Source organism: Anoplopoma fimbria, chromosome 16 (assembly GCF_027596085.1).
Source record: "Anoplopoma fimbria isolate UVic2021 breed Golden Eagle Sablefish chromosome 16, Afim_UVic_2022, whole genome shotgun sequence".
NCBI lineage: Eukaryota > Metazoa > Chordata > Actinopteri > Perciformes > Anoplopomatidae > Anoplopoma > Anoplopoma fimbria.
Genome location: NC_072464.1, coordinates 19488363 through 19503538, shown reverse-complemented (window position 1 = coordinate 19503538; position 15176 = coordinate 19488363). Strand labels below are relative to the sequence as shown.

The following is a 15176-nucleotide window of genomic DNA, read 5'->3' as shown; positions in this document are numbered from 1 at the left end:
TGCTTTTAAACTTTCTTCTTTTTTTATTTCTCCTCTAATATTCTTATTCAAAATAGGTTATTTTCTACATATAAGTTTTTACTTATGCGTGGGACCAAGCAGTGATACTAGCTAGTGCTAAATGAAACCAATCCACCAAGATTCGAGAATTCCTCACCAGCTTATTGGGCAGGAATGCATGAACGTATTTTATTCAGCAAGTCTCACAAGTGAAGTCACACATTTCTGAGTCTTTCACAGTCTTAGAGCTGCCACATCATTTGCTTGTAATCCATACAATCAGCTCAGTTTAGTGTGCGTAGAAAAGTTAGACTTATTCAGTCATTCCTTTGTCTCTCTCGGTCTCTTTTGTACATCTCTTTTTGTTGCACAGAAATGATTACTAGAAATTGTACAAAGCTATATCACCAGTGTTTGTTGGGAGTTTTCATGTTTGCTATTTCATTGATGGAGTTAATTGCCTTTGAACTAGAAAGTGTGCTTTCATGCTTTTAAACCTCTCAGGCATTCTTGCTGTGTGTGCCTGCAGGAAGTTTGAAAATGTGATTGGATATCTGAATCTGCATTCCAGCAGATTCCTGTCCTTAAGTTGTGTTAGGTTTCAGAAAGAGCTTTTTTGTGCCTCCCACCCCCAAGGTATAGGTAGTCTCTGCAAACACTTCCGTCTATCTCGAAGTGATAGGACATTGACAAAAACCCAGTTAAGAGCATTGCTCTGTTTGCTTTCTAGATATTGATTGCATCACTGACTGCATTACAACACAACCAGGGAAGAACTACTGTAGAAGAGAAGACATCAAAAAGATATGACTCTTTAGTTTAAGATGAAAATATTTAGGTAGAAAACAAGCCAACACAGACTCTATCCATCTATGTTTTATGCAACATTCCTCTTTACGATTTAGTCTCTTTCCCCAACGACTTAATCCAAAGTTTCTGCTTGTGTCAGTGTTCTTGCCCTTTTACACTAGAGCCTGCATGTGTTGACAGATACTGTAGCGCCTACTGAAACTGGAGGCTTCTCCTTGTTGCATCACCAATAACAACTTTGTCATGCTCAGTGTTTTTGTCTCTACTGAGGTTGTCAGGGAGAATCTGCCATAACTGTAAGAAGCAGTACAGAAACATTACGGCAGAGATGTGTGCGAAAAATGTAAGATTTAGTATTTTGTCATCAGAGCCTTATTTATTTGCATCTGTGTGTATAATGTTGAGCTACTAATTCAGGAGTTTTCATTCATTTAGAAGATCCAGATGAAAATCTATTTTCTTCCCTGCAGTAGGAGTCAGCTGGGGGAAATGTCGGCTAGACCAAAGTAACTTGCGTATATCCACCCTTGGGGGCTTTTATAGTTTTGAGTGTTTATTTTGTTGCTGTTGATGTTGTTGTGGTAATTTTCTGTCTGAACTCTTCCTAAATGCTCTGGGTCTTCCTAAATCCCCTGAGAGTAGAATGGAAAGCTGAGCAGATTTGCAGAAAAAAAAGAAATTGCAGCCTCCCACTATCTGTGTGTCAGCCATGCTTATCATTTAGTTCACCAGACTCCACCAGAAAAAGTTAAACTTGGCACTATTGCTGGGAGTCTTTCTTTGCTTAAGCATATGGTGTAAAAGCCTCCAAGGATTGTGGGGTTGGAGCGGTCGTATCGGGGAGTTTAATTCACTTTGGTTGTCAATTAAAAAGACTATAGTTTCCTTTGTTGAAGTTTGGATTTATGTTTTAGTCTTCTGCAAAATACATAACAAAATCTAAATGTTATTTGGGTTACAAAACTGCAGTTACACAGTTAAGCATTTAGCGCCATCAAAGAGTTCAGATAGTGGCAGCTGCTAGCTAAATATTTGTCAATTCAACTCAAGCTTGCATATATTTGGGGGACCCCCTGCCAAATGGTGCATTTCTTTTTTTCTTTTTAGATGTTCAGCTGGTTGTAAATAGACGGCTACAATCCAGAAACTGAAAAGGACTCCTTTGCATGTTTTACTGGCATTCCAGCTGTGTGTGTGTGTGTGTGTGTGTGTGTGTGTGTGTGTGTGTGTGTGTGTGTGTGTGTGTGTGTGTGTGTGTGTGTGTGTGTGTGTGTGTGTGTGTGTGTGTGTGTGTGTGTGTGTGTGTGTGTGTGTGTGTGTGTGTGTGTGTGTGTGTGTGTGTGTGTGTGTGTGTGTGTGTGTGTGTGTGTGTGTGTAGCTAGAATGTAACGTTGACTCCTAGGGATACCTTTGTTCTGCAGCATCCACGTCCAAACATAATGCCACACAACCTTATGATTCACATTCCTCCTTTTAAATTTATTTACTTCCTTGTCTTTTCTCTTTATCTTTCTCCCCCCCCCATTCCCCACTGTACTGCCACCCACACTGTCAACTCCTCCAACTGCCTTTTCATCTCGTTGTAGATTTAGAACTCAGAGCAAAAGTTCAGCACATGCAAGCTTTATTTATTTTTACACAAAAAAAGAAAAGTTCATCATTGGCAAGTTGGGTATGTTATGCAACAAAATAACATTCTTAAAGCCACAACATTTAAGTGAACTGATTGGATTTTAAATATCCCTATCTAAAAATACTTTTAGTGTACGTAGGTTTTTAGGTTACACTTTTATCTATACGCTTACATTACCCAAAGATCTAGAATCTACCTGAACAGCCTCTACTCAGTGTAATCACCACATGGAAGTGAGAGTGTGTGACTGTGTGTGTTGTCTTGAGGGTAGTGCAGGTTGAAGATATAACCACTTAATACATTTTACATGAGTTGAACCACTTTTGCTTGGGTGAATGTGCAGCCATGTTTAGACACCTTACCCATTGTTAAACATGGGCATGTGAATCGATGCTCATTGAGGACAAACATAAGCTTTAACTTATGTCTTGCAGTGTAATAGGTAAACAGTTGCCCCAAAAAATATAGGTTAAAGTGTACTATTCCCATTTTTTGACAGCCATACTAAAAATGATAAATCAAGAGTCTTCCCTCTTAAAGTGCACTAGTCGTCCACATATCCCAGACGTTGTGTTTCGGCCATTTTAAATGGATGCATTACTAAGCTGGTTGGTGTAACAGACTTCTGTATTGCAGTAGATAAGAGCATCAGCTGAATACCTCACTGTAACTGAGACACAGAGCTGGATGCTCACAGGCAGGCAGAAAAGACTGCAAACAGCCGAACAATACTGCAGGCAGTACAACAAGGCCTTGGCTGCAGCACACACACACACATACACAATGAGGCCTTTGTACTCTCTCTCCCTGGGTACTGTAGGGGTGCGGTATGCCTTGTCCACTATGCCAGCTAGCATGGGGCCAGCCCCCCTGAGCTGCCCAGGAGCTCTTGGGGTGTGTGTGTGTGTGTGTTTTGTGTGTGTGTGTGTGTGGGAGTGTGTGTGTGTGTGTGTGTGTGTGTGTGTGTGTGTGTGTGTCGGACACACAGGGAAAACTTTAGAGCACCCTTGCCCCTCTCCGTGCTTCATGCTTTACTTTGTGATTTGTTCCTAATTTCTGTGGGAAACATTTTGCACGTAAAAGTTGCTGATGGAGCTAGTGCTGCAAATGGAAAAGATCTGCTAAATGCCTGTCGCCAAGAACATCACCATGCATTCAAGCTCAGTGAACTGATCTCAGTCATGTAGGAAACAACATGTTGGAATGTTGGAAAAACAATCGTATTATAACTGTCTTATTGTTGCCCCTTGCAAGAGTTACAGTGTTTAGCTGTCGCAATGGTTAGTGTGTCATTAAACAAGCACACAAAAAAAACTCCCTGACACCCACGTAGTTTACTCACTGGACTCAAAGAAACGATACATTTTGGTTGCTGTATCTTTACACACATGCAAGAAAATGAAGACTCGTTTTGGATTAAGAGTTTATTGATATAAAGTTAAAAAGTGAAAAAAAGTGCAGCTGCAACCTGATCTCAGATGGCCTAATCTCTTCCTGACATAGTGAAGCGCCCACAGAGCCAGATGATCACATGATTTATCCAGCCACCCCACTTCCCCTCAGCTCCTCAGCGTCTGGGGCACTTCAGTCCCTGTTACCATGGAAACCCTGTCGCTGTGCCTCATGGTGGGGTTTGGAAGTTGGGTGTGTGTGAGAGTGTGTGTGAGAGAGAGAGAGAGTGAGAGAGAGAGAGAGTGAGTGAGTGCACATGTGAGGGAGAGATATCCCAGACAGAACACAGACAGTAACTGGTACGGCCTTGTCAGAAAAGGGCAACACCTGTAAAAACTTACTTTATGAGTACTTCATGGTAATATTTTCTCATAGCTCACAAATCCGAACATGTACACTCAAACCAAGCTCTGCTCAAAACAATATTTTTAAGAGGTGCAAAAAAAGAGTCGCAGCCATATTTTTAGGCCAGAGGGGAGAACTGATCTTTTGGTGTTTTTTGAACAAATCAGAATCAGAATCAACTTTATTGGCCAAGTATGTGTGCACATTCAAAGAATATGACGTCGTTGTTTTTTGCATCTGACTTGATGAAATTACACAGAAATAGAAATGACTTCTAGGAACAAGCTAGAAAAATAAGGGTAAGAATAGACAGACTGCTATATTCACAACTAATGAATAAAATAGTTGTTTGATATATATATATATATATCTATCTATCTATCTATCTATCAAACAACTATTTTGTCAGTTCTGAGAGTATATACAAATGTTAAATTCTAATCTATACTGGGCTGGCAGTAATGATTATTTTGGTGTTATAGGGTTATTGACACTATGAATGATTTAATTGTTCATCAGATTTTGAGACAGTCTGTGGAAAGAAACTGTTCCTGTTGTTTTGGCGTACAGGGATCTTTAATGCCTACCAGAGGGGAGACGTTGAAAACAGTTGTGTCCACGATGTGATGGATCTTAACTGATGCTACAGTCTGGTTTTCCAAATTTGAAGGAGTATAAGTCCTGGATGGAGGGAAGCTTGACAAAATTAATCAGTAACAATTTTAATAATAAATTAATCGCTTTGAGTATAATTATTTTTTTTATGAGGAAAAAATACAAAATCAGAAAGTCTCATTTATGACGAGGGGAAAGACCCCTGCATACATTGAGAATATAAAATTGTCAATATAAGAAGCACAGCTATATTGTAGATTCCTGTGTTTCAGATGGCAGTTTTCTGCAGAACTATATAATAACCATCCTGAGACTCACCTTCCCTACTATAGTGTTTCTGTTGTGCTGACCGCGAACAACCATCATCACACTGTAAATTTGTTTTTAATATCTTGTAATCCTACAATTTTTCACTCAGATACTTGTGTGTGTGTTTTCCTGAACAGAAAAAAGCAAAGGGTGAGGAGCTGTTTGACCAGATCATGTACCATCTGGACATCGTAGAGAAAGACTACTTCGGACTGCGCTTCATGGACTCGGCACAGGTTCCGGTAAGAATGGAGATACACATTACACAATAATCTCTCTTCTCTCTCTCTTCTCTCTGAACTGTTTGCTTTTTATTGTTTTGCATTTTTGCCAAACTGTGGGTGGCCTAATTTGTTTGTTTGTTTTGTAAAATCATGTTTTAAGATTTCTCTTTTTAATCACAATATTTACTGGTCTGAACTAATCAGAATTGTATTTATGTTTTCAGTACTGTTGTTTTAAAGTCCACCATTTTGGGCAGTCTTCTCAGCTCCTGTTCACAGATTTCAGTCTAAGTCACTATTCACCCATTTGGAGGAAGGCTTTAGGCAGGGACTTTCCTTCCTAGCGAATGAGCTAAAGGGATTGGTTCTGGGTCTCATGTCAGTTCTGGGAGTCAGACTGTGGTCTGACTGAGTCAAACTGTCTTAAGTCACTGGTCTGCCAGTGACCCTGTTCCTTCACGCTGATGCGCTGTGAAGGCCATGGAAAACGGTGGGAGAGAAAGAGAGAGTGGGGGGGCTGTGATAAGGAATGTGGGGGAGAGGAGACTAGAGAGTGCTGCGAGTCTCTCTGTTATCTCTCTTTACTTGCAGACACACAAACACCACCACTACCGCCTCTCCTTGACATTTTTCATGCCTCATAGAGCCTGAACTTCCAAGAAGAATTGCAGCACAGAACACTGACCCTGTACATGTACAGCTATCTTTGTGTGGCCCTTTTTGAGTTTTAGACCCTCAGAATGAGGACATTTTTGGGAGGTGAGGACATTTTCGCCGGTCCAGGGTTGGGACAGACCACCAAAGGCCTGTTTGACGGTCCAGACTTTGTTCAGGGTTTGGGTTAGTTTGGTTTAGGTTAGGATGAGTGTTGGGGTCAGGTTTAGTTAGTTTTGATAGGGTAAGGGGCTAGAGAATGCATTATGTCATTGTGTATCCTCACAAAAACAGAAGCACAAGGGTGTGTGTCTGTGTGTGTGTGTGTGTCTGTGTTGCATTATGACAAAGGACCTCCCAGAATTCAACTTTTCATTAACGTAACTCGCATCTTAGCTTTTGTTCATTCATTCCGTTGCGTATATAAATATGTAATGTTTGTAAATTGAATAAAGGCAAGTATAATAATTGATTATACTTGTAACATCAAATGTCCAGTGGTATTGGTTTTTTTTTTTTTTACTACTATCTCATCTCTACATTGTTGAAGCTGCTGTGTTTTTAAAAATGTTATCCCCTTTGTGTTGTTTCAGCACTGGCTTGATGTCACAAAAAGTATCAAAAAACAAGTGAAAAGTAAGTAAACCTCCACAAACATACATACTTACTTGCTTTTCATCAAAACATCCTATGAAAACAAACGCTGTGTCCACACTTCTGTATTATAAGACATTAGTGTGTTAAGCTGTATTTAAACAAAACACTGTTTGCATCTGGTCTTTAAGACAGTTTGTTAAAACAAAATGTCACCCTGGTATTTTTGTTATCACATAATATATGACTGTTAACCTCCATAATATTTACTCGGCTGTCATTTTGATCTGTCTTTTTAGTTGGCCCACCATACTGCCTTCACCTGAGAGTTAAGTTTTACTCTTCGGAACCGAACAACCTTCACGAGGAGCTCACCAGGTGAGTTAAGCCACAAACATTTGAACTTATTTCTTTTTACTAAAATGAGGTGAAATGTGTCAGTTGAGATTGTTTATTTGGTAAAGCTGTTAATCACATATAAGTCAGTGTTTTCTGCTCAAACAGATTGCTATACAAGTAGGTTCCTTTCTTGTTTGTGGGATCTCAAAATAAAAATGAGATGAAGATCCTTTTATATTTTGTATTTCTCCTTTGATAAAAAAATAAATAATGTAATTTGCTTTGGTGTTCAATGCGGACAGTTTTGCATAGATGATTGTTTCTGTATCATCTTCTATAACACAGCCACATTTATTCACATTTCATCAACTGTATTGTTTTATATTTCTTTCAGATACCTATTTGTGTTACAGTTAAAGCAGGACATCCTCAGTGGAAAGTAAGTCATTTCCTCTGTTTTAACCTTTGACTGCCATCCACCTTAATACAGTACTTTCCACAGAATTTCCCTGTAATCGTACTTTAAATAAACGTTTATTGAGAAAACCAGACAGACGAAGAGATTAACATTAAACAGACCTGGCAGTAGCGTGTCAGTTACATATTTTGGCAGCGCATTGGGAGTAGTTCTCCAGTCCAATCACTCTCCTGTCTTTTAACTTATTATTTCACACAACTAACTTTGAAATCAGTTCACCAAGACAATGTGCTGTGTTGCCTTTTTTTTATCAGATCATCAGAGTTTTTCCCTTTTAAATGTGAGTGTTTGTGTTGGTAGTCATGGCCATGTTACTAACTGTAGTCACTAAGTGGACTGGTTATACTGTAAGTGTAAGTTTTTACTACAAAGGAACAGTTTTTGCATTGTTTGGCTGAATAATAATAGGACGTGGTTAAGACCAGAAGGCCCCAGTGAAGATCAAAGGGGAATTTTAATGGCCTTTGGCAGTGTTTTAGCTTCATTGATGTTTCTGACTCTTACAATGTTTGTACTTTCAGGCTAGAATGTCCATTTGAAACAGCGGTGGAGTTGGCTGCCTTCTCGCTACAGGGTAAGCACAGCAGGTATCCAGGAATCTCTCCAACTCTGTGTTTGGTAATTGGGTTCACCTTTGTAATAGCGGCCATTCATTTGTGTTTTGCGGTGCACTCTCCTTTGCAGAGTTGAGATATGTACTGTGTTCAAAGCACAGAGCCGCTAAAGGACTGTGTAGCAAAAGACTAGCATGTGCTTAAACCAGTTGGAGTGATGTAGTCGTTTCTGTTTGTCCACATAGCTTGAATCTGTTTCAACCTTGTTACATGCCCAACAGACATTACTCCAAACACTTATTTTGTAACTGTTGAACCCAAAAAGGTAAGGTCCCAAAATCTCAGTTGAGTAGTGTCTCAATAAGGTACTTACCAAAGCCATGTACTCTGAAGCCCAGCTGCAGGAGTGGACCTGTGTCCTTCTTCCACAAGGATTTCCCCAGATCTTTTTGAAGCTGTCATGGCTGTCTTTGTGAATCACCGTCCTCTTTGACTGACCCTCCTAGAACCATAGCTGCCATAGGCTCTGAAGCCAGATAAAGCCCTCCACTACAATAGGACAGCAAAACAGGGAGTGGCGTAGCTTTTGGGTAACGGCGGAAAGAATGGGATTGCAGATGTGGCTGAGAAGTGATGTTCCTATACTGCGTTAAGGGGGGAAACTCAGACTCTCAGAAGAACTTTGGAATTGAGCGGTTCCAAACTGAAGGATGTTGTTGGGGAAATATATATTTGGGTTTCTCTTCCTGCATAGTAACACTTTCACCTAGACAAGAAAATGAACAGATCATTGGTTACATGACTAGTGAATTCATTTTTTTGTCATAACACCTCAGTTGTGACTTTAAAGACAACGTAACTTCATTCTTTTTTTGTTGAATCTCCCCATTTATTTAAGGGGAGATATGTTTTAATTATCCTGAACCCAGGGGCAAAAACCTTTTTTTTTTTTTTTTTTTTTTTTTTTTTAATCTTACCTCTTTGGCTAGAAAACTAAATGGAAAAAAGACCCTTTGTAGGACATTTAAATTCTTTCAAGGCATTTCTTCTAATACCTTACCTCTCACCTATATTAACTCAGTAGTATTGTTAGTCAAAAGTCTCCATAAAGCAGAAATATTATCCTGTTTCCTGCCAATATTTGCTTATCAAACCTTCAGTTAGAAAGTTCAGAAGAGGCCAGCCTGGTTTCCATTTTGAGGCAAATTGATGTTTCCATAGCTACATACAGTACATTTAATAATGCACTAATGGAGCAGAAAGTGACTGCTCCTCTACCACATGTTGAATAGTAGCCAATACATTTTTAAACTACACATAAATACTGATTATAATAGTTCAAAATGCAGCATTTCACTCCAGGAGCAATGGAAAGAGTGCTGCTTCAGAGAAACAAAGTGTGAATCATGAGAGACATTTATTGAATGGGATTGCGTGCACAAACTCTTGAACACACACGTAGACACCCACACACACACACACACACACACACACACACACACACACACACACACACACACACACACACACACACTCATAGTCACTGTGGGGTAAGTGCCAGCTCATTAGTGCTCCATCCTCTTCGGAGGCCCCCTAATCCAGCACCCTTTCTGTGTTCTCTCCTCCCTTCATTTTCCCTTCTTCAAAATGATGTTTTGGTCCACAGACAATTGAAGGAATAGATTAAAATAATGTGTTTTCTCTTCTATATCCTGAGGCTATGCTAACAGCTGGACTAGCTAAACAGTGATGTCCTAGTTGCTCCTATCTACCCAAACATTGCAAAATGTTTTTTTCCTCTGTCCCCATTTTTATCTCGGGAGGATTTATGTTGTTATTTTTGCCTCAATCTGTTTTTTGTCCCCTTTTTTACCTGATAAAACCTGACCTTTTGTCCAGAGAGAGTTCAGATACCCATCATTCCCCGACATGATGCTACACAACATTTATGTGCGGTGACATTGAGGGAGGGTTTGTTTATTATTTTGTCCATTAAGATTGCCTACTGCCACAGTATTAAGTATAGGGTTGTGTAGGGGTTGTGAACACAGACGTATTATTTCAAGAATGCTGTTAGTCTCATACATTGAATTACCAGTTGGTATTAGGTGCATCTGTACAGTCTTGTGCAGTCCACACTCTATTTAACATCCGTCTTTTGAACCTATGTTGCTCACAGTGTGAACTGATAAGTGTGCATGCTTGTGTGTTTTCAGCTGAAATGGGTGATTGCGACCCATTGGAGCATAATCTGGACCTGGTGACGGAATTTCGCTTCGTCCCCGAGCAGACAGTGGACGTGGAGCTGGCGATTTACAACAAATGGAAGGAGTGCAGGTAAAGATTTCACTATAACGAAACTACTGCATGTATGGTGATGAAAATAACTAAGGAGGAAATGGCCACAGAAAGCAGATATCTTATGATAATCAATGGGTGTACTTCGGTCTGTAGACTGTATGCTGGGGGAGTTGGGCTGGGGCAGTTAGCGTCCTTCTGTTTTTATCCCTTTGGCGTGGAGCTGCAGTTATGTTTTTGATCATGCAGACATTTCTTTCTGTTTTGTTTCACCTCCTCCCTTCTTTCCCTCCTTTCTGTCAGAGGTCAGATGCCAGCCCAAGCTGAAATTAACTACCTGAACAAAGCCAAGTGGCTAGAAATGTATGGGGTGGACATGCATATGGTCAAGGTAACGGACACACACTCTTTCTCACTAGCATTTATTATATACCCTGAATCAGAAATGTCCTTCATGATAAATGGAAATTGGAGAGACTGTGCATATGAATATGTGTTCATAATCCTAACTCTTTTGGTGCCTCTTTTTTACCTTCTTTTTCTTTTTTATTCCATATCTGCCCTGCAGGCAAGAGATGGTAATGAGTACAGTCTGGGTTTGACGCCCACTGGAGTTCTGGTGTTTGAAGGAGAAACCAAGATAGGGCTCTTCTTCTGGTATGTTTGGTTAAATCATAATTTACTGAAATATTTACTTCAATGCTTTATAGAAATGGTTTTCATTATTCCTCCCTTTTTGTTTGTGTTGTTTTTAAACTGTTGTAGGCCCAAGATCACTTGTCTGGATTTTAAGAAGAGCAAACTGACGCTTGTGGTAGTGGAGGATGACGACCAGGTGAACATGAGCACACGCACTCAGATACTCAGTCATACAGTGGAATGTTGAAAATGCAAAACATGCATTCAGTCTCCCATAGTAATCCCTCTTGATAACAGTTCATCAATGACCCATTGTAAATACTCTATGGCTATAACGAACGTACTGCACTTGCCACACTTTACTCTACGCTGTTGTAACCTGCAAATTTGCTGTGGGACTAATAAAGGATTATCTTATCTTATCTTATCTTTGCTCCTTTTGCAGGCGCATATGTCCTCTTACAAAATAGGAAACGATTTAACAAACAAACCACTTTCACTTAAGGAAAATCTCAACATTTTACCAAATATAATCATAAAGTAATAACAACGCTGCCATTTGCTGACAGAACAAAGAAAAAAATATTTACAAACCATGCAAGATGTTTTTTTTTTTTTTTTAAGCCACTTAAAAGAAATGTTCAAACAATGAATATTACTCTTTAAGCTTTTCTTAGAAGCAGTTCCTGAGCCCCAAAAGAGGTTGGTTCCAAGTCAAAATGAAACAAGGCTTAGTATTGTACTACCCAGAGGCTAGTGTACATGAGAGAGAAGGAGAGTCTGTTTATGTCCATCCTGGAGGTCTGTGAGTGAGGTTAATAAAGAAGCCTGCCCCCTCTGGTATTTCTGGTATGCACCATTCTCCAACTCCTACACATACACACACACATACACAAAGCTCTGTCCTTTACAGTTATATGCTGCATGCTAGTCTTTTCACCACAGGCATTTACTGTATGTACTATAATCCCCAACTCTCTATTAAGATGCCGGTTTGTCACACACACATAGCAGGAGCATCAGAGATGAACCACAAATATAGAAGTCTGGCTCTGAGTCGTGTCAGGGTCATTGCATTGAAAGTCATGGCACATATTTTGATAGTAAATTGCGTCTGCCCTCTGTAGCAGTGGATTGAGGAAGTAAAACATTCTAAAAACAGGTGGCTGGATGGAAAATGACTCTTAAGATTGCACAGTTTGTGTGTCAGCTTGTGAGTGCTTCTGTCTCTCTGTTTGGGCACTGAATATGTCTGTTGTCACTACTACTAGAGGTCTTTGGGATGTTAGAACTAGAAGGGCATGAGAGAGGACGTATTCACTGTGGAAACCACAGATCGGTTTGCGTCTGCCGTCTTGAAGGCTCGAGTTTGGTAATTTGAAGGTTGCCATGTTGTTTTATTTGCAACCAGAGGTGACACAGGATGGTAATGCTGATATTTTTAGATGGCCAAATTGTTGTCATGAGCTGAAAAAACACTGGGAAAGTGCTTATTGTCTATTTTACTCTAAATGTGATGGTAATTTACTAAATAAACATAATGCTGTATTGAAGAAGACTTGAAACTAGTGATTTAGACTACAAACTCATGTATCTAATGTTTACTTAGGCTATAAATCAAGTGAGAAGTAGGGTCATCTTCTCATAGATTTCTATACAATCAGACTTTTTGGCCATTAGAAATAATGTAAAGTTTTAGGCACTTTTAAGACCCGGAGGTTCTGAAAAGTAAACGTTCCTCTCCTCTCCTCTGAATCAACCAAATCTAACCTTACACCATTCCTCCCCAGGGCAAAGAACAGGAGCACACCTTTGTCTTCCGGATGGACCACCCGAAGGCCTGTAAGCACCTCTGGAAGTGTGCGGTGGAACACCATGCTTTCTTTAGGCTGAGAGGGCCGGTGCAAAAGAACTCTGCACGCCCTGGATTCATACGCATGGGATCACGCTTCAGATACAGGTAACATTCCAATGTACGGGTTTAAGATGCTTCTGAATGAGGAACTATTTTCTTAGCTGTGGGCCTTAAAATTCTTTGACTGTATTATATAAACTAAATAGACTCTTAAAAAAAAAAAGCATTGCATGGCAAAAGTAACAAGACAGATTTATCTTCTTTTTTTTTTTAACAGCTTTTTAGCGTTCAATGCCAATAAAAACAATCACTTCATGTTTTCTTACTGATGAACTACATTTAATCCCAATAATTTAGTATTTTATCCCAAGACATAAAAATCTCTTCCATTTTATGTCTTAATTTAGTACAAATATAAAACATAAAATTTGTTTTCCTAAGTCGTATTATAAATTGAATATAGAACAACCTCGCATAGACGAGATTTACAAGCAATTCTGGTAAATTGTGTATCAAAAAATCTAACGGTTGGTTGGTTCACTTAGACTTTTACGAGTCTCTTTCTGTGGATCTCTAACTGGTATCTGCTGTGGTCCAAATGAGTCCTCCAGTGTGTCCAGTGAAAGAGAAAAAATGCATTAGAATGAGACTGTTGAGATACGTGTTGGGAACAATTGCAGCTGGGCTTGCTTAACAAGTAGACTTAGGGGAGGGGGGGTTGCTGCCACAAATTTTAGAGAGCTATGTGTTTGTTTCTGTGCAATCTGTTTGAACATACTAACAGAGATAGTCCTAGTTTGGTGCACAGTATCATTTTCTGCACATACAAAAAAGAAAACACACGTGAGTACACACAGATACTTTAGTGGCACAAGACAGGCACTCAATGTCCACAAGCTGCAGTAGCCAGCTCGTCCCCTTCTGTGTGTGTGTTTAAACATTACCCAGTTGGATAAGCATTGGCAGTGTTGTTGGTTTTACACAGAGGTTACAGGGTTTGTTGTTAAAAGAAGGTTATCGCTCGGATGAGTCCGGAGTTCAGCAGGGGTCACCGCTGTGCCTTTTGTTTTTTGGACAATTCGACTTATCCAAGAATCAATAGGAAATGTGCCTTTTTGTATTTCCTGGTTTGGCCTGCATTGATCCGACTGGGAACAGACAGAAGTCCTCACATGTGTACAAATGTATTTTTGTGTTTTTTGTGACCAGTGGAAAGACGGAGTATCAGACAACCAAGGGCAATAAAGCCAGGCGGTCAGCCTCGTTTGAGAGAAGGCCAAGTCGACGTTACTCCAGAAGAACCATGCAGAACAGAGGTGAGGACAACCTTCTCACAGTCACACACCTGCACAACATATGTGTATATACTGCCTAAATACATTACACTCAAAGTCACATCTTAAAATACATTATGTAGCAAAAACATATACAAATGAAAGCAAATATATATACATGGTATTTACCCATGATAAATGCTTGCATAAATGAAAATATCTTACATGATGTAAACCTGCACAAACTCTTCTGGATTCTTTGAAGCATATTTTTGTATTTTAAGATCTATCTGAACTTAACACTAACTGTCTGTTTTGTTGTGTTTTTACAGGAGCTTTCCATCCTCAGGAGTGAGTACACTGATATTTAAACAATGTGATTGTGCCAATGCCTGTTTCAACTACTTTTATCTAGCCTTTCATTTTAGCATGATCACATTCACATCAGCTGATTTGTGTGAGAATTATATATAATTTCCCAATTGCCGTAGCACCACTGCTGTGTGACTATATTTGATAAACGACAACAATGGAAAGGCTTGCTCTGGAAATTGCTTAGTTTTATATCATACACCGTTATCAAGTACCGTAGCTTAAAGTGCTCTCTTAATTCACTCAGTTCCACCATGAGCCTTAACTTGTAATCTTGTTGCAGAAGTAGCCTTTTGTTATAGGGATGTGTGTGTGGGCTAAATACATGATGTCAGTGGTAGTTTTAAGCTGTCATGGGACCAGTTGACTCAAAGCATTTCATGATTAATGTTCCTGTGACTTTTAATCACACCTCATTGGTCATTCCCAGACTGTGACAGTTCAGGTCCTGAGCTGTGTTGAAAGTACGTAGTATTACAGTCTTATATAAAGATGATGGGGATTTGCAAAGTGGCTCATGGATAACTTGAACTTGAAACAGTCTTATAAAAAGAACATAATGAAAATTGTTCATGTCATAAGTTTGCCTGAATTGTACTACTCTATAGCCCCAAAATGTGGTTCATATGTCACGGCTTGAAGACCTCTCTATGTAATTTGCAAACCCACGATGGCTGCTCAGCCAAATTACCAGAACAGTGTGCTCTGTGAAAAGCATCATGGGAGACTTT

The 15176-nt window shown here is 39.6% G+C and overlaps 1 protein-coding gene across 2 annotated transcripts in view; it reads left to right on the top strand.

The window, feature by feature from the left end:
• epb41l5 (erythrocyte membrane protein band 4.1 like 5) overlaps positions 1–15176 on the top strand; it is a 31724-nt gene that overhangs the window by 2861 nt on the left and 13687 nt on the right. For both annotated transcript variants that reach the window (XM_054615181.1, XM_054615180.1), the window contains exons 3-14: positions 5302–5406; positions 6636–6678; positions 6936–7014; positions 7370–7414; positions 7975–8027; positions 10224–10344; positions 10609–10696; positions 10874–10962; positions 11071–11140; positions 12735–12904; positions 14009–14115; positions 14406–14424. In XM_054615181.1, the coding sequence (XP_054471156.1) occupies positions 5302–5406; positions 6636–6678; positions 6936–7014; positions 7370–7414; positions 7975–8027; positions 10224–10344; positions 10609–10696; positions 10874–10962; positions 11071–11140; positions 12735–12904; positions 14009–14115; positions 14406–14424 (989 nt within the window). The remainder of the gene's footprint in view (positions 1–5301; positions 5407–6635; positions 6679–6935; positions 7015–7369; positions 7415–7974; positions 8028–10223; positions 10345–10608; positions 10697–10873; positions 10963–11070; positions 11141–12734; positions 12905–14008; positions 14116–14405; positions 14425–15176) is intronic.